The sequence below is a fragment of the Hippocampus bargibanti genome, linkage group LG05 (assembly GCF_051943395.1).
Source record: "Hippocampus bargibanti isolate YZ-2025 linkage group LG05, ASM5194339v1, whole genome shotgun sequence".
NCBI classification, from domain to species: Eukaryota; Metazoa; Chordata; class Actinopteri; order Syngnathiformes; family Syngnathidae; genus Hippocampus; species Hippocampus bargibanti.
The window spans coordinates 9474543-9493371 of record NC_142738.1 but is presented as its reverse complement, the minus strand read 5'-3'; the positions used below and the strand labels follow the sequence as shown (position 1 = coordinate 9493371).

The following is an 18829-nucleotide window of genomic DNA, read 5'->3' as shown; positions in this document are numbered from 1 at the left end:
CCAGATGCATCCCTGCTGCTGAAAACCAAGGCCCCTCAAAATGAAATTTGAAGAAGGTAAAGGACACATGTTCACAGTTTAATCCACCAAACTCATCACGACAACAAATCTGAGCCTTAAGCACGTTTAAAGTGACATTATTCGTTAGAAAAAGATGGCTTTTCAAACAGGCTTGCAAAGCAGCCGAAAATTAGATTGGCTTTTATAATTTCACTTGGCATGTAGGTTTGACATGAAAATACGTACCATTTGATTGCACTTCACCTAACACCTCATACAAATTATAGAGACCCTGTTATCTTATTTAAAGGGCACACTTTTAGCCGATACTAGCTGGTGGTAATGATCACATTCCAGAGCTGTGGGTGGGCGTCCCGGGCTGCTTGAGGCCAATGGTGGTGCACAACCAACCGGCAAAATCAACTTGCTCCGCCTCTGACTGTCTGATGAAAGGGTGCACCTGTTGGCAGGAAGTAAATGTCACGTGAACGCACACTCTAATCGTGCGTCATGGCAAGAATTGTGTGTGTGTATCCACCAACCATTAACTGCTTCAGGTCTGCCCTTTCTGCCGGGTTCTTAATCAAGCTGAAACGGGTTAAAGTGCTGATAAATTAGTTTAAACAAATGAGGCCCAAGATAAAAATTTCTGTCTTTTCACCTTACCATTTATGAACAAACTCTTGGAATTCCGAACTGAATAACATCGCAGGCAACTTTGGTGGAGGCTACCCAGAGCGGGAATGAATCATGTTTATTAGGAGCAAGCATTAAAGGACAACCGACACCATTTTTTTGTTTCCTAACTGACATCAGTAAAACGTTTTCTAGCATCTAAAATACCCAAAACACGCAGGCTGATATTTTTAGTCAAATGCAAAACACCAATACAAATGAGTTGAAGTGTCCCAAAACTACTTCAAAATGACCCTTGAGATGGTGAGTTTTAGAAGGTCCCGCCCCTTGTTCATGACGTCACACCAGGACGTCTTGCCTTGTTCTAGAACTGTGGTTCTTAATCTTGTCCGGAGGCGTCTGTTGACCTTTAAATGCTAACCGCTTATTTTGTATACATTCTTACCTCATTCACAATGTAGTCAAGTAACTCAAAGATAGCCATTGGAGGCCGGTTGTCCGATCCGTATGCTGCAATTACAAAACAAGTGCCGGGTTAGCGTTTGCTGCCAAAGCCTGAAATGTGGTTCATAGAATCACATCTACCAGTTCGCCCAGGAGGCGAGGACTCAGCAGAGTTGGAACCTCCCACTTCAGTCCCAAAAATGTGCTCCAGCTCTTTTGTGTCAGGCGGTGGAATAGGGAAACGACCAATGGCCATTTCAACTAAGGACAGGCCCATGCTCCAGATGTCTGATTGGACGGAGTAATGGGTGCCCTGTAAACGTTCTGGCTGTGTCAAAGGATAGAACAAGGAATTACAGTCTGCTCACATTGCAACAACAAAAATGGCCACACCTGATCTAAAATTTGAACCTGATGGTGTGGAAGAGCCACATGTCAACTTACAGACATGTAGGATCGTGTTCCCACAAACGAGTTGGCCATGGAGTCGATGAGCTGTCCACTCACTCCAAAGTCGCACAACTTGATCTCACCGCGGGAATTCACCAGGATGTTCGAGGGCTTCACATCTGATGAATGGAGAGACCTTGTGAACATGTTGAGCAAGACATGACTGAAGATTAAAAGGTAATGTGCAGTATAGTCCAAATAAGTGACCAAATGTAGTTGATGATCAACACTAAATTCATCATCCAGTGGTTCAACTTGTCATATAGTGAATGACCTCTGTGCATGATCTTGTGTTTCTCTCTCAGGTAGGAAAGCCCTTTAATGACCTGTGAAAAGAAAAATGGCATTTAAAGATTGATTTTAATTGCTAATAGCCTTTGAAATGTCAACATTCTGTGAGTGTCCTGACCTGGGTGACACAACAACTCACTTAAAGGACAACCGACGCCTCCGGACAAGTTGTGTCCATAATTTGTAAAATTACTTCTACTGAGTGTATTTTACAAAGATTCCACCACCATATAGCTATATTTTACGTTTTAAGACTTGCGCTGAATATTCAGGAAGTCATGTTTTTGAGTTGATGACGATGCCTGACGTGACGTCACGTCTGGAACGCAGTGACTGAGAAAGCGACACAATGCATTTTGGGTACTTTGTTTGGTCTGAAGACTTTATGTTGATCCGTGTTGATGGCAAAATTAGAAGGAAAACACAGAACGCGATGGTGAATCGTTGTGTTGCACCAAGACTACTACAGTAAAGTCTCGTTATATCGATAGTCCCGGTTATATCGATACTATTTCTATGCACGTACGGAGAAAATGACATGCAAACAGGGTCGGATATATCGATAGTCCCGGTTATATCTATTTTTTTGGACTCCCTTGAATATCGATATAACGAGACTTTACTGTATTTGATATTAATTGGCACAAATTCCCAGCAGACAAATCAGCCCATTTCCAACGGAGCTTGGGCGCCATCTTGTGCATTTTCTGGGATGCTACATTGGAGTCCTGATGGCTCGAATTGATACGGGAGGACTTCTTTCATAGATTGCAAACATTTATGCATCCCTGCATATCTGAATATGCCTATAACCTTACAAAATGGATCAGGGGATCTTGAAATCCGTTCCGCTGTATTCTATCCAACATGCCCGATTCAAATGATAACAATTCTGTGTTGGAGGGATAATAATAATACATTTCATTTATAAGCGCCTTTCAAAACTCTCAAGGACACTTCACAGTCATTCTGGAGGTTGGTGAAATAAAATACGAGAATAGCGACATACAGCAATGCTGATTTTGCCAAGGATTTGCTCCGGGAACTTTCCAGCTTTCTTCAGGGACTGATCCAAGGAGCCACCATCCTAAATGAAGCGAGAAATAACGAAAAACAACTGAAGGATGACTTCAAATCAAATGGCCAAATTGAAAACATGAAAACTAACCATGTGCTCCATGCAGATGCTTATTTCTCCATCACTGTAGAAAGCGCCGTAGAAGCCCACAATATACGGGGAGTTGCATTCGTGTAGCACTTGAAGCTCTCTTATGATCTGGTTCCTGATGGCCGGTTTAATTTCCAAGTGGATGAGCTGCAACGCAGGATAGTTGTCACTAAATTTGGGTCATTGGTACAAAGAGGTGTGATTTTATGCGCACGGAAAATAAATCATGCAAAGTGATAAAGAATTGACAGAAAAGAAGTTGTCATATTTCAAAGTTTCAGGCCGCTGAACATAACACAATGGAAGCACAGAAAATCTGGAGTCAATCTGAGGTGGAGACATCTTGATAACCTGTCATCTTCATTGTAGGAGATCTGGCCTTAGACTAATTTATGATTTGGTCAACTCCTTCACAGGAAGAGGTCATTAGCCAGATTACAAATTATCAGTTTGTGGAAAGCACAATTATTAAAATGTCTATGTTCTGTTGTTTCATGGTTGTTGATGCTTTGGACATCCAGGGGTTTGGTTTTCAAATCAAGAAGACTGTTTTACTAGTGTATCACTTAAATTTGCATACACTGAATACATAGCTTGGCAGAGGGCTGCAGAAGTTGGGCGTCGGTCATGAATGGCTTTGTCCCCTGCCGGCAGTAATAACAATAATACATTTTATTTTCAAGAATCTTTCAAGGCTCTCAAGGATACGTTACAGTCACAGAGAAGCATAGAAAAAAACAGATCCAGTGATACCTCGGTTTACGAACGTTAAATGTATGAAAATTTTACCTTGTCATATGAACTTTTTTCGTACAGGGAGCTGCCTCAATGTGTGATGTGTCGTTCGCGAACGAGCACATTCTTCTAACAACAAAATGGCAACCGACTGTTTTTGTCCTTTATTCCCCGCCCCCAGTCTTCGGTTCAAGCCATGTGATTGGTCAAGAACGCAGCAGTGAGGGGAAGTGGTTTAAACATTGAAGAGACAGGCAGGCGACTGAGAGAGTTTCAACTTTGATCATTCAAAGGCAGAGTGTAGACTGCAAGGTTAAAATATCCCATCAATCAGTTTCCACAAACAACCGCACAAGCCATCTGTACACTTGATGCAAAAAGCTATCAACCCAGCTAAACAGAACACAATTGATGAGGAACTAGATAAAATTATCACAGAGAAAGCACCTACAAGGGATCATTCCTCAAGATGGTGAAAGAAGGCCTACGTTCCTCATCAAGTGTTTAATGCTGATGAAACCGGCCACTCGATTCCATCAAGCCATCAACGACCATCACAATGGTAAATAAAATGACTTCAATATACAGTACAGTTTATTTCTTTATAATACCATAGCACATTTATTATACGTAGAATACGGTATATTTTGTGTAGTTTTAAGGCTTAGATAATTAGAAAGTAGAAAATTATGTTTTATGGGGACCTGGGAACGGATTATTTTAATGGTTTCCTATGGTAAATTCATTTTTGGGATACACACTTCGCCTTGCACACTGTCTGGGAACCAATTCAGTTCATAAGCCAAGGTATCACCGTACAATAAAAGACAATCTTCCTGTGTTTAAGTCTTTGTTCACAGTGTCTGGACCTAACATCTCTGACACAAGGTGAAAAGAAGTTGGGTCAAGGGGCCATTTTCACAACCCAAAGGGGCAGCTTTTACCTTCCTGGCCATGATCAGACCAGAAGGTCTATGAGAAACCTTGAAGACAACCCCCCCATTGCCTGCTCCGAGCTCGCATATCTTCTCAAAGTCATCATCCTTCAGCTCTCCCACTTTCTGCTTCTGCGTCAGGAAAGCTTCCAGGCGTTTACGTTGCTGCTCGTCCAGTTCCAGCTCTTCCAGTTTCTTCTGCAGTGCCTCCAAGTTTGTCCTTGAAGAAAGACGCAATCATGTGATGAGAGCTTTACAAAACACTTCAACATCAGCTTCGGTTTTAGTTGAGCAGCTTCTCTCGCTCTGCTGTCATGGCAACCAATAACCTTGAGAAGCCCAAAGGGATAATGCCGTAAAGAGCGCTTTAGACAGGCCGCTCTTTGATTTACCGTTGCCGAGGAGCTGCATTATCTTGTTCCATGTAGTATTTTCAATATTGAGACCTTGTTTGACGGTGATGAAACTATTTTATTTCTGATTCATAACCATGGATACGACATGGCGAGTTTGAGTTAACCGTGGGCGTTTTGTCGACAAGAGTCGGGGGGGGGGAGTGGAGGACGCCAGAAATACTGAAACACAAAACATGCTCCACGCAATATGCGGGAGAGACCAAGAAGGGCCGCGTGCTTGCTTGTCGCGGAGGAGGGGAGCGGGCATGATGCAGGCCTCTTGAACGCCATCCGAAAAATGACCATGGAAATCTGCTTGTTGAAATAACCAGTTGTCTTAATTAACAAATTCACTGCCAGATAATGTGCAAAAAAATGTGTCCACTTCAGTGCCAGGGTTTTTGTCATTTTCACTCAAATTCTAGGACCCACAGAATATTGAGTTTTAGGACTACATCAACATTCACTGCAGTGTAAGAAACCTTCCACTATCTTCTTTCATCAGGAAAAATAGTTAAGAGCACCGATGCGTATGTGGAACTGTTGCGGCTTGGAATTGAAGCGGATTTATGTGGGACGGGAGATGTGAGACAATCTCTTTTCGTCAATGGATGCTACAGCTGCGTGTTTGCTTTCAACATTTAGCTTGTAGTCGATGTGCACATTCTACCATGATGTCCCTGATCCACTGGTGGAAAGACGCTTTGATCCTCTCCTCTTTCATCTAGAACTGCTTCATGTCATCACAAAGAGGGTACAGCAAGTCCTGAAGAATGACTGTCTCTCTGTGTCTTTGTTTTGTCATATTGTCTCTATGCTGTCATATTATTTGTTATTTAGTTCTTTTGACTTCAAGACGGCGCCGCGAGAGTGGCTGCCTTTCCAGCAGCTCATATATATTTTTTTTCTACTTTCATTCCTCTCATCACTTTGCTGCTGTGAAATGTAAATTTCTCCACTGTGAGACTAATAAAGGCAAATCCAAATAGTTAATTCCTAAATTATATGGGTCTGGAGTTATCTGAGTTTGAAATGAGGCGGCTGTACGAAATACAATAGAATACATAAATATTGATTTATATAGCGCTTTAAAGGACAACCGACGCCCCTGTTGTGTCCATGATTTGTAAAATCACTTGAAATGACTTCTGAGCGTATTTTACAAAGATTCCACGGCATAGAGCTATATTTTACGTTTTAAGACTCACGCTGAATATTCAGGAAGTCTTGTTTTCGAGTTGATGATGCCTGACGTGATGTCATGTCTGGAACGCCCCTGACCGAGAAAGCGACACACAATGCATTTTGGGTACTTTGTTTGGTCGTGTTGATGGCGAAATTAGAAGGAAAACACATACATAATGCGACGGTGAATCATTGTGTGTTGCACCAAGACTACTATTTGATACTAGACACAAATTCCCAGCAGACAAATCAGCCCATTTCCAACGGAGCTCGGGCGCCATCTTGTGCATTTTCTGGGACGCTACATTGGAGTCCAGACGCCTCGAAATGAGACGGAAGGACTTCTTTAGTCGATTGCAAACATGTATGCTTTCCTCTTCAGAACTATTTGAATCATTCATCACTGGATGAGTAACAACAAAGCATCTTCTCCGAATCTGAATCAATTGTTTTGATTCTCGAGCAAGGCAAGATGTCCTGGCGTGACGTCACGGACAAGGGGGTGGGACCTTCTGAAACTCGGCATCTCCGAGATCATTTTGAAGTAGTTTTGGGAGACGTTAACTCATTTTTATTGGTGTTTTGCATTTGACTAAAAATATCAGCCTGCACGTTTTGGGTATTTTAGATGCCATAAAACATTTTTCTGATGTCAGGAAAACAAAAAAATGGTGTCGGTTGTCCTTTAACAACAGCTGAAACTGGAACAATGCGCTAACATGGAAAAAAGGGAAATGCTGCCCCATTGTGGAAAAAAACATTGCGAGAGGCCATGGCAAGCACTCTATCAGCACCCAAGCATAAAAAAACAAAACCCGAACAAATTCGGGATTGGCGCTCCACATCTTATTTTCAATTCCCAAATAAATTTGGGAATGGCAGCGAATGAGTTAATATGCTTTGTGAAGAAAAAAAATCTTGCTCAAAAAGCTAGCCCTTAAATACGAAATTATACGTCATGCTTAAATTCAGAAGACTAAGTCCAATCGTTTACAATTAACACGCATACCCATTCCTCCTCAATCTCAAAATTTTGAAAAACAAACACTGCTGCATTTTCTGCCTTTTGCTTTGTCAGTGTGGACAAATAGCTTAACTCATTCACTGCCATTCACAAATTTATTCGGGAATTGAAAATCGCACCATTGCTGAAATTGTTCGGGTTTTGTTTTTTTTTTTCATGCTTGGGTGTCGATAAAGCGCTGGCCATGGCCTCTGGTAATATTTTTTTCCCTTCCACAAGGGGCAGCATTTTCCTTTTTTCCATGTAAGCGCTTTGTTCAAGATTCAAGACTTCAGCATGTCATAAATTCTTCGCTGTCGTTTCATCAAGGTGTGCTCTTCATTCATTGACTAGTCACCACTTGCCTCAAACCAACAAGGAATGCGTTCAACTATCACGCCGCCACCATTTTGTCATTGGCTGCAACAGTAAAACCAAGGCAACTTTTAGCACACACGAGCAACTATGAGGTATTTTCTACAATTTGAAAGAGAAGTGCATATGCAAAGTCGTGGACCAGGTTACAAGGTGCGCCTTAGTAGCCAACAGAACAACCGTTTAATGGTTGGCTTTTGCATTTGTAATCATATATCCTTTTTTTTATTACTATTTTAGATTTTGAAACGACTAGATCTATAAAAAGGTTCAGTTCAAAGCGAACCTTATTAATTCATTCACTGCCATTCACACATTTATTCAGGAATAGAAAATCTGACGTTGAGCGCCATTCCCGAATTTGTTTGGGTTTTGTTTTTTTTCATTCCTGGGTGCTGATAGAGTGCTTGCCATGGCCTCTCGCAATGTTTTTTTCCACAATGGGGCAGCACTTCCCTTTTTTCCATGTTAGCGCTTTGTTCCAGCTCAGCTGTTAAAGCGCGATATCAACCAATGTGTATGCATTTCTCATGTCTTTTTATGTTCCTGTTGTGTTTATTATTTTGCTTTGTGTTGACTATTATGTGAAGCGCTTTGTTACAGCTACAGCTTTTGTGATAGTGCATTATACATTAGGATGTATTGTCAGTGTTTGGAATAACGTCTGCCCGGAGGCCCGGGGTATCCAACTTTCAAAACGTCTCGGCCCGGGTGGCTAACAACTTCTTCAAGAGAGAAAACAAAAAGATTATTTTTCAAATCAAACATTTGTTTTATTCAATAAAGCAAACCTCTAGAATCTTTCTAAGCTTTCAAAACTTTCAAGTACACTTTTCAGTCACGGTATAGTCCGAAGCACGAAACAGGCTTCTGATTGGCTGCCGTGCCGAGAATGCAAATTGCCAAACGAGGTATAGTCCAAAGCACGAAGGAGGCTTCTGATTGGCTTCTGATTTTTTTTTTTGCGATTAGTTGTCTTATTGTGTTTCAAGTTATGAAAAATGGGGAAGGCAACTCTGGCCGGGCAGGCAACTTTTCAGAGTTATCTGCCCGGTTGTCCGCTAACTTTTTGTCATGAGTTTCACACACTGGTATTGTATTGTATTTTATGGTCTATATCCACACACACACATTAGTGGTGTGAGTTTGTGTTACTTCCGTGTTGAGTGAACGCTGCCGCTGCTCACCCGGAGAAAAAAAAGTTTTTCGATATTAGCACTTCGATATTATTATTACAGTAAAGTCTCGTTATATCGATATCGGATATATCGATAGTCCCGGTTATATCGATATTTTTTCGGACTCCCTTGAATATCGATATAACGAAACTTTACTGTATTATTATTTTATTTTGGACAGCCGCCCTCATTTCAAGCTCATATAACTAGACCCATATAATTTAGGAATTAACTCTTTTTTTTTGCGATGAAAGAAGAGAGTCTTAGGTTTCTTACACTGCAGTGAATGTTCATGTAGTCCTAAACCTCAATATTCTGTGGGTCCTGGAATTCGAGTGACAATGACAAAAACCCTGGCACTGGAGTGGACACATTTTTGCAAGTCTGGCAGTGAATGAGTTAAAGGATTACTGTATTACAGAAGTTTTGGTTGGGTCTCTTGATCTTGTTGTGTGCCCAGTGAATTTATATTTTACACTACAGTTACTGCACTTCCCTGCTTGTAAAAAGGGGTAACAAGAAAGTAAAAAAAAAAAAGAACAACATTGTGAGATGATGCAATACCTTCAAATGCATGACGACACAACAGCGACACAATAAAATATTCCGCCTCGGCCACCTTGGAAAAAGTAGCTAGCATGAGAGTTGACCTATTATATAATTCCCACCCAGAATGTTTGTTTCAGCCTGGCAGGTAAGGCATAACGAGAGCTTCCGGTGTCACAACTACTCACTATCTCAATTACAAGTGGTGGGAAGCGAGCCTACGCACCGAACTTGTTGATTGAGGACGCGCGTGTGTGTGTGTGTGTGTGTGTGTGTGTGTGTGTGTGTGTGTGTGTGTGTGTGTGTGTGTGTGTGTGTGTGTGTGTGTGTGTGTGTGTGGGCGGGGAGGGGGGTCAGCATTCATCATGAAGGTCAATTCATGAATAAAAACAGCCATATGCCAATTATAATCTTATATAATAGAAAACGCATCTAAAATCTGCAGTCATTGCAAAACCCAAATCAAAATCTGATCCAAATGATAATGCTTAACCATGCAACTCCGGAATCTAAGCACACCTATGGAGGTGGTAGGGCGACACTCACTCTGTGGCTCCGGTACCGTTGATGATATTCCCATCGGGAATCGGGTTGAGTTGGATGGGCTCAGGCTTCCTTCTCTTCTGCATCGCGCTCACAAATGACAAGCGAAACCGCAGCGATGTGAATTAAGATTTTTGTGTTGTTGTTAATAGTACTAAGAGCTAAAATGAAGATAAAGTGTGAAGACGCGTTAAAGAATGACTGCGGCGAGGTGTCGACTGAAATAGTTATTAATGGCTGGAATCATCCGGAAGATGTGACGTCACGAAAATATTTACACTGCTCTTCCGCATGGCCCGACGTGGTTTAAACGCCCCCTCTGCTGGTGTTAAAACGAACTACAACTCAAAATTTGGAGCAGTGTTGAGCCAGGACGCCAATTTTACATCAATCAAATTTCATGCCACCAGACGACTATACTGAAATAATTATTAGCTTGTCAATAAATAGTTATTACATTTGATAATTAACAAAGCATTTTATGGCGACGGTAAGGCAGTGCCCGCGTAACTCTGAAAGCGAGAAGAAACCAACCCATTGACAACCTATTAACTGATTCAGAGCCATTTGCGGATTTATTCGGGAATTCAAAACATGACATCGCCATTCCCAAATCAGTTTGGGTTTTGTTTTTTTATTCCTTGAGTGAAAATAAAGCGGTGGGAAGGCTTCTGTCAATGTTTTTTCCCTTACACAAGGGGCAGCATGTCCATTGTTTTCCACATTAGCGCTTTGTTCATGCATATTCAGCTGTTGTTAAAACGCTATATAAACCAATATGTATGTTTTGCATTGTATTTTGGACAACCGCCCTCATTTCAACCTTATATAACTCCAGACCCATATAATTTAGGAATTAACTCTTTTTCTGATGAAATAAGAGCGTCTAACACTGCATTGAATACTTATGTAGTGCTAAAAGTCAATATATGGGTCCTGGAATTCAGTGACAATGACAAAAACCCTGGCACTGAAGTGGACACATTTTTGCACACGTCTGGCAGTGAATGAGTTAAGATGAACTGCAATATGATGTTTTCGTGCATCTGTTTTGGGCGGATATTTTAATTGCAAAACCAACATAGACGTAAATGGAGACTGCTTTGCGACAAAGTACAAAAAAAATGACATTCCTCGTCTTTCTCTTTTTTGTATCAATTTGATGCCCTTTGAAACGTTTGGATGCACTCATCTTAAACCACACGCAAATCCGCCAGTACCATTTGAACACACTGCCCATGTACCATGAAGATCACACTTTTAGTGTGACTTTAAAAGTCATGGAAATGTGCGGTGATGTTTGTGCACAATGGCCTGGTTGCCGACGCACAAGGCCGCTGAGACCAGTCAGCCTGACCAAAGAGCATCTTGCTGCCAGAAGTTTTTTTCTCCCCAAAAAGCAACCCTGACAGACAAGGAGGAAAGATGCTTTTGACAAATTGGCTTTTGTGCATCCAAGAAGAGCAGGCCTGTAATAACAGTTCATCTGCATGGGCCATAAAACAAGTCCACTCACAGAGAATTGTATTTTCACTGCATGTAACATCTGAGAGTGAAATGTGTTGGACAACCGACATCACTTTTTTTGTTTCCTAACTGACATCAGAAAAACGTTTTATAGCATCTAAAATACCCAAAACACACAGGCTGATATTTTTAGTCAAATGCAAAACACCAATAAAAATGACTTAGTGTCCAAAAACGACTTCAAATTCAATCCGGAATTGGCCAGTTTCAGAAGGTCCCGCCCCCTCGTTCGTGACGTCACGCCAACACGTCTTGCCTTGCTCGAGAATCAAAACAATGGTTTCAGATTCGGAGAAGATGATTTCTTGTTACTCATCCAGTTATGAATATGATTCAAATAGTTCTGAAGAGGAGGGCATAAATGTTTGCATTCGATTAAAGAAGTATTTCCGGGTCATTTTGAGGCATCAGGACTGATGTGTAACACCCAGAACGTGCAGAAGATGCAAGTTTCGTTGGAAATGGGCTGATTTGTCTGCTGGGAATTTGTGTCAGCGAATATCAAATAGTTGTCTTAGTGCAGGACACAACGATTTACCATCGCGTTGTGTTTTCCTTCTAATTTCGCCATCAACACGGATCAACACGAAGTTTTCAGACCAAACAAAGTACCGCAAAATGCATTGTGTGTCCTTCCTCTGTCAGGGGCACTGCTTCTGTGACGTGACGTCAGGAATCGTCACCAACTCAAAAACAAGACTTCCTGAATATTCAGCGCGAGTCTTAAAACGTAAAATATAGCTATATGCCGTGGAATATTTGTAAAATATGCTCAGTAGAAGTCATTTGAAGTGATTTTACAAATTATGGACACAACATCTCCGGGGCGTCGGTTGTCCTTTAAGTCTATGCTGTAAAAAACATATATTTTCATTTTGCAGAGTTATTTTCCAAGCTTTTTGGATATTGTGGTTCGGATTTATGTTCTGGATGAAATCTAATTTGTGAAACTCTCCTCCCCCAAAAAAGTGACATTCAAAAAAATGGGTTTTGCTCCTTGTTACTTGGTTTGGATGTTTGACCGATGTGCGCCTGAGGATTTACGTGCAAAACACCATGGTATTAATCTGCTCAGAGGCCAAAGTAAATCAAATTAAGACATAAACCTACAAGCAGAATTTTATTGCTATGCATCCTGTTGGGATTCTCTCTCTCTCTCTCTCTCTCTCTCTCTCTCTCTCTCTCTCTCTCTCTCTCTCTCTCTCTCTCTCAAATATATATATATATATATATATATATATATATACGAAATGTAGTAGAAATTTAGTAGAAATTTAGTTCATATACTAAAAATGTTTGAACACTTTAATAGAAATGTAGTAGAAATATAGTAGAAATATAGTTTATATAGCTAAATATGTTTGAACACTTTAATATATATATATATATATATATATATATAGCGATATATATATATATATATATATATATATATATATATATATATATATATATGTAACGGAGTTGTACACTTAGGTTATTAAATTATGAAGGAAGTGACGCAACGGCGCACAGTGTGGCACTATGTCCCGCCCATAGTTTCCAGAACAATCTCGAGGAGATTCAGGTTGATCACAAGACGAAACCCATGCGACTTCACCCATCCCTTCTGCCATACTGTGTTGCAGAAATAAAAGAAATAAAAAGACACATCCACGCGTCTCGTCTTCATTAATACGGCAGCATCGTGGAGATGAAGACAGTCACTGTTGTGACACCCGTCACATTGGTGCCGTGACCCGGATCACAAGTGACTCTCCACTTCGGACCGGGACCGCGATGCTGCACAATGAAGACGCTGTGCAGTCCCATCACTCGGTGGACGGTGTGTCGACCCCCGTTTTGGAAATACATGTAGAGTGTTAATTGTCTACCTGCTGTTTTGCAATTAGTGTACTTTTTTTCATGTACGTGTTTTTGTGTGTTAAGTCTAAGAATGAGCTCCTTACAAGTAACAAATAGCACACCTTTGAATGAGTGTGTTGGTAGAGGTAGAGGCTTCCCAACCGTGTAACAGTTGTGTAGTGTAATCCAGAGTGGTGTAGGTTGTACAGAGGGGAATGGGCAGGTTCAAGCTGAGGCCACTTATGTTAGTGGGGACAGAGTTCCTTCCCAGACCCAGTGCAGTGCATCTACGACGAGCGCACAGACAACTGATACACCAGCAACAGATACCTTTCTCCAGTCTGTCACAGTTATGTAGTGCTATGCAGGGTGATGTAGTTTGTACAGAGGGGAATGGGCAGGTGCGAGCTGAGGCCACTTATGTTAGTGGGGACAGAGTTCCTTCCCAGACCCAGTACAGTGCATCTCCGACGAGCACACAGACCCTGACACACCGGCGACAGATCCCTTACTCCAGTCACCTGACGTAGTTGGTCAGATGAGTGACATAATTAGACAGCATTTTTGTACATCCTTGCCCGATAACCTTGTCTATTGTGCCTGTTGGTCTTTCTGTTGTCTTCCGTGTGTATGTTGCCTCACTTCTGCATAATTTAAGGGGGGTGTATGTAACGGAGTTGTACACTTAGGTTATTAAATTATGAAGGAAGTGACGCAACGGCGCACAGTGTGGCACTATGTCCCGCCCATAGTTTCCAGAACAATCTCGAGGAGATTCAGGTTGATCACAAGACGAAACCCATGCGACTTCACCCATCCCTTCTGCCATACTGTGTTGCAGAAATAAAAGAAATAAAAAGACACATCCACGCGTCTCGTCTTCATTAATACGGCAGCATCGTGGAGATGAAGACAGTCACTGTTGTGACACCCGTCACATATATATATATATATATATACGAAATGTAGTAGAAATTTAGTAGAAATTTAGTTCATATACTAAAAATGTTTGAACACTTTAATAGCGATATATATATAATATATTTAATAGCGATATAATATGTATCGCTATTAAATATATTATATATATATCGCTATTGAAGTGTTCAAACATTTTTAGTATATGAACTAAATTTCTACAGTTTAGCTGGTGTATATAATGTACAGTCACTGTACATTATAAACACTGTACTACAGTGTTTATTTTATTTTGATCAAAACTGTGTGCATCGGTGAGGCACACAGTTCTCCTGCCTCATGACAGGGGGAGCTGGTGATTCCAGAGACTCTTCTTGCGACTCCTCGGCTGCAGAATTGGATTGGATTGGATTGGATTGGATATGCCTTTATTAGTCTCACAGTGGAGAAATTTACATTTCACAGCAGCAAAGTGATGAAAGGAATGAAAGTAGAAAAGCAAAATACATGGGCTGCTGGAAAGGCAGCCACTCTTGCGGCGCCGTCTTGAAGTCAAAAGAACAAAAAAACTAAATAACAAATAATATGATAGCATAGAGACAATATGACAAAACAAAGACACAGAGAGACAGTCATTCTTCAGGACTTGCTGTACCCTCTTTGTGATGACATGAAGCAGTTCTAGATGAAAGAGGAGAGGATCAAGCTAAATACAAGCTAAATGTTGAAAGCAAACACGCAGCTGTAGCATCCATTGACGAAGACTTTGTCTCACATCTCCTGTCCCACATAAATCTGCTTCAATTCCAAGTCGCAACAGTTCCACATACGCATCGGCGCTCTGCGCTGACGCTCCTTTCTTCTTATCGTGGGTTCCTAAAGCCATGCATCCATCCAGCCGCAGACTGTCCAACAGCACTGACCTTTCCACTAAACAAAGCGGGGCTGTGAAGATGATGCCCATTACAGGCGCAAAAAAAGCACAATGGCCCCTTTGGTGTCCAGCGATGGCAGTCGAATGGCTCTGACATTCCTCCCATTCAAAAACAGTACTGGCATATTCATGCTGCCGAAAAGGCGCAACCGCTCAGCACAGTCTCCTCGATGAATGTCGTGGTCAAAAATGCTGAAAAACAATCCGTATCCGTTCCACACGATGCACAACAACACAAAGTGACAAAAGAAAACACAAAACAAGACAAAAACAACCAAAACAAGCAAGGCTCATGAGAGTGTTGCGTCACACGAGTGTATGATTTTGAAGTGCGCCTTTCAATTTCTTGATCTCCTTGATGTGCGTATCACCCTGACGCATAGCACACACTTGCAAATTGTATAAAAGGAGGACAGAGAGATTGGGCGAACCACGGGGCAGAATCAGCTCAGACTCACGCCCGGCTCACGCCGGGCGTCGGACGGACATCACGGCACGACTTGCTCAACTCCACGCCACGATCAAGCTCTGCGCGTCACCTGCCTGGAAGATCTGACAACGAACCTACTTACAAATAAAGAGAAACATCAAACTCTTTATTGGCGAGCCAGCCAGGAGGATTTTTTCCCTCCTCCTCAGCCCAATCAACTCTCCAAATGGAAATATCCAGATTTCCCAGCCGCCCGTGAACCCGGCATCTTCACAGCAAGACCCCTCGAGCCGAGCTCCCGATGGGCCGCCACCACCCGTGGGCGCCCCGACCCCACCGTGAAACCTGCCGCACCCTGATGGCCGACATCGTCCAATTCGCCTGGCGGCTCTGCAACTAGCTGCATCGTATATGTCCACGATCGCACACCGTCGGACATCGCTTATGTCCACGATCGGACTTCGGGAAGACGCTTCATGGCCGACACGGCCGCCGACGTCAGCGTTCTTCCTCAGCGTCCTGCAGAGCGCCATGGCAGCGCGATCAACGCCACCGTCGCCGATGACCGGCCTGTCCGTGCCCGGCAGCATGGCCAACCCCACGCACCTTCGTCCTCACAATCCTTCATCGATTGTCCAACAACTCACGGTGAGAAGACCTTCCGGCATCGACTCGACGGCCGCGAGGGAAGTTTCCATCGATCGACTCAAACTGGCAGTCGTAGAGCACTCTTTGCCGTGCTCCCGTACAACGACTTCAGGCACCACGAAACCTCCTCGGCAACCTCCCAACCGACGCCTGCCACGCCAGGTGACCGTCATCTTGCCTGGCCTCACCGTGTCGCAGAATGACTTTTGTTTTTATTTCTTTTTCCTTCATCGTTTTCACCGACTTCGGATCCAGGAGGGGAGCCCTGTTGCGTCACACGAGTGTATGATTTTGAAGTGCGCCTTTCAATTTCTTGATCTCCTTGATGTGCGTATCACCCTGACGCATAGCACACACTTGCAAATTGTATAAAAGGAGCTGTCGCGGGACAGAGAGATTGGGCGAACCACGGGGCAGAATCAGCTCAGACTCACGCCGGGCGTCGGACGGACATCACGGCACGACTTGCTCAACTCCACGCCACGATCAAGCTCTGCGCGTCACCTGCCTGGAAGATCTGACAACGAACCTACTTACAAATAAAGAGAAACATCAAACTCTTTAAGAGCACTTGCTGAGGCTGCCTACTCGGGCGCCATCTTGGACTTCTTTTTCAGAATAATAGAATTCGTGACAGCAAGCTACAGTAAACAGCAAGTAAAGTGCAAAAGTTTCAATTTTCAATGATTACATATCTAAATTGAAAGAATTGTCTAAACTAGACTCTCAATCGAAGCAGGAGATAATAATTAAAGGAAGACCAACACCGGACTGTATAGCTCACAAACGGTGTGGGATGAATGTAAATCTCCTGGGCAGCTTCTCAGCTTTTTGGCCAAGAAGGATCTCATTGAAACTATTCCTGAAGCGACCAAGTTGCTCCAGCGTGCTCACTGTTCCAGCTACTACAGCATCAGTGGACATTCTCAGCACAAAACACTGAAAACATACAGTCGGAACAGGACTGATCAAGGACGACTTTCTTCACTGGCAGTGATTTCCATTGAGAGACTTTTAAAACTGAACAAAGATCAGGAAGGCTTCTACAAAGAAGTTATTGATGCCATGGACTTCATTTATAAGTAAAGGTAACACGGAAATAACGTTTTTTTCATTCTTTTTTTTCTATGCTACAGTTTCGATGAGAAGGTTTCTTCAGCCGTCATCTGTACAAAAGTGAAGGTTTCGGACGTTTCGCCTCCTATCCAAGAGGCTTCGTCAGCGAACTAAAGTCTGACTGGTCGTATCGGCCCCATTTATATATCCCTAATGTCCAGACCTGGTGGCGCCGGACACAGCTATGATAGGTCCCTACTCTCAGGTTGGGGGGGGGCGCGGGACCCCCCCCCCTGTGGCCCCACTGATTGTTCCTACATTCCTGACTAACGATTGGCCTATTACACCCACTCCCCCCGGTATCACCTCATCAGCATAACGACCCTCATCAGCATTGCGAAAGTTGCCTAACCTGTTTTGCCTGAGCAGGCTATTGTATGAACGATCCAAATTGAACCTCACACCACCAGACCGGTTTAATGAAGGATTTTGTTGTTTTATAAGAATCGCCTCTTTCACCCCCCTTTCAAACCATCTATGTTCTTTCGCTAAGATTTTAACCTCATTGTCGTCAAATGAGTGGTTGCTAGCTTTTAGGTGCAAATGTACTGCCGATTGAGGCCCACTAGTATTATCCCTGCGATGTTGATAAAGTCTTTTTTTGAGAATTTGTTGAGTCTCCCCAATGTACTGCTCTTTACAATTTTCATTCTTACAATGTATGGAATAAACTACATTACTTTGTTTTTCATTTGGTAGCCTATCTTTTGGATGCACTAATTTTTGCTTTAACGTGTTTATCGGTTTGAAATAAGTAGGAATTTTATGTTGCCAAAGGACTCTTTGTAATTTTTCAGAAACTCCTGCAATGTACGGTACTGCTACTCCTCTCCTTTTTGAATCTTGAGAATTATTGGTTTCGTTCGCTAGTCTTTCTTTCTGACATTTGTTGAATGACCACTGAGGGTACCCACAGTTAGTGAGTGCTCTCCTGATATGTTAAAACACAGTTAGTGAGTGCTCTCCTGATATGTTAAAACATATCAGGAGAGCACTCACTAACTGTGGGTACCCTCAGTGGTCATTCAACAAATGTCAGAAAGAAAGACTAGCGAACGAAACCAATAATTCTCAAGATTCAAAAAGGAGAGGAGTAGCAGTACCGTACATTGCAGGAGTTTCTGAAAAATTACAAAGAGTCCTTTGGCAACATAAAATTCCTACTTATTTCAAACCGATAAACACGTTAAAGCAAAAATTAGTGCATCCAAAAGATAGGCTACCAAATGAAAAACAAAGTAATGTAGTTTATTCCATACATTGTAAGAATGAAAATTGTAAAGAGCAGTACATTGGGGAGACTCAACAAATTCTCAAAAAAAGACTTTATCAACATCGCAGGGATAATACTAGTGGGCCTCAATCGGCAGTACATTTGCACCTAAAAGCTAGCAACCACTCATTTGACGACAATGAGGTTAAAATCTTAGCGAAAGAACATAGATGGTTTGAAAGGGGGGTGAAAGAGGCGATTCTTATAAAACAACAAAATCCTTCATTAAACCGGTCTGGTGGTGTGAGGTTCAA

General features: G+C 42.3%; 1 protein-coding gene across 1 annotated transcript; it reads right to left on the bottom strand.

Moving 5' to 3' along the window:
• Positions 1–57: 57 nt before the first annotated feature.
• On the bottom strand, positions 58–10134 carry map2k1 (mitogen-activated protein kinase kinase 1). Its single transcript, XM_088996283.1, has 11 exons — positions 9888–10134; positions 4669–4879; positions 2990–3136; positions 2831–2908; positions 1805–1856; positions 1525–1649; positions 1222–1408; positions 1082–1146; positions 667–728; positions 543–588; positions 58–460 (listed from the first exon to the last, which is right to left on the bottom strand). The coding sequence occupies exons 1-11, from the start codon at positions 9968–9970 to the stop codon at positions 347–349; spliced, it is 1170 nt and encodes a 389-aa protein (XP_088852409.1). The 5' UTR covers positions 9971–10134; the 3' UTR covers positions 58–346.
• Positions 10135–18829: the final 8695 nt, after the last annotated feature.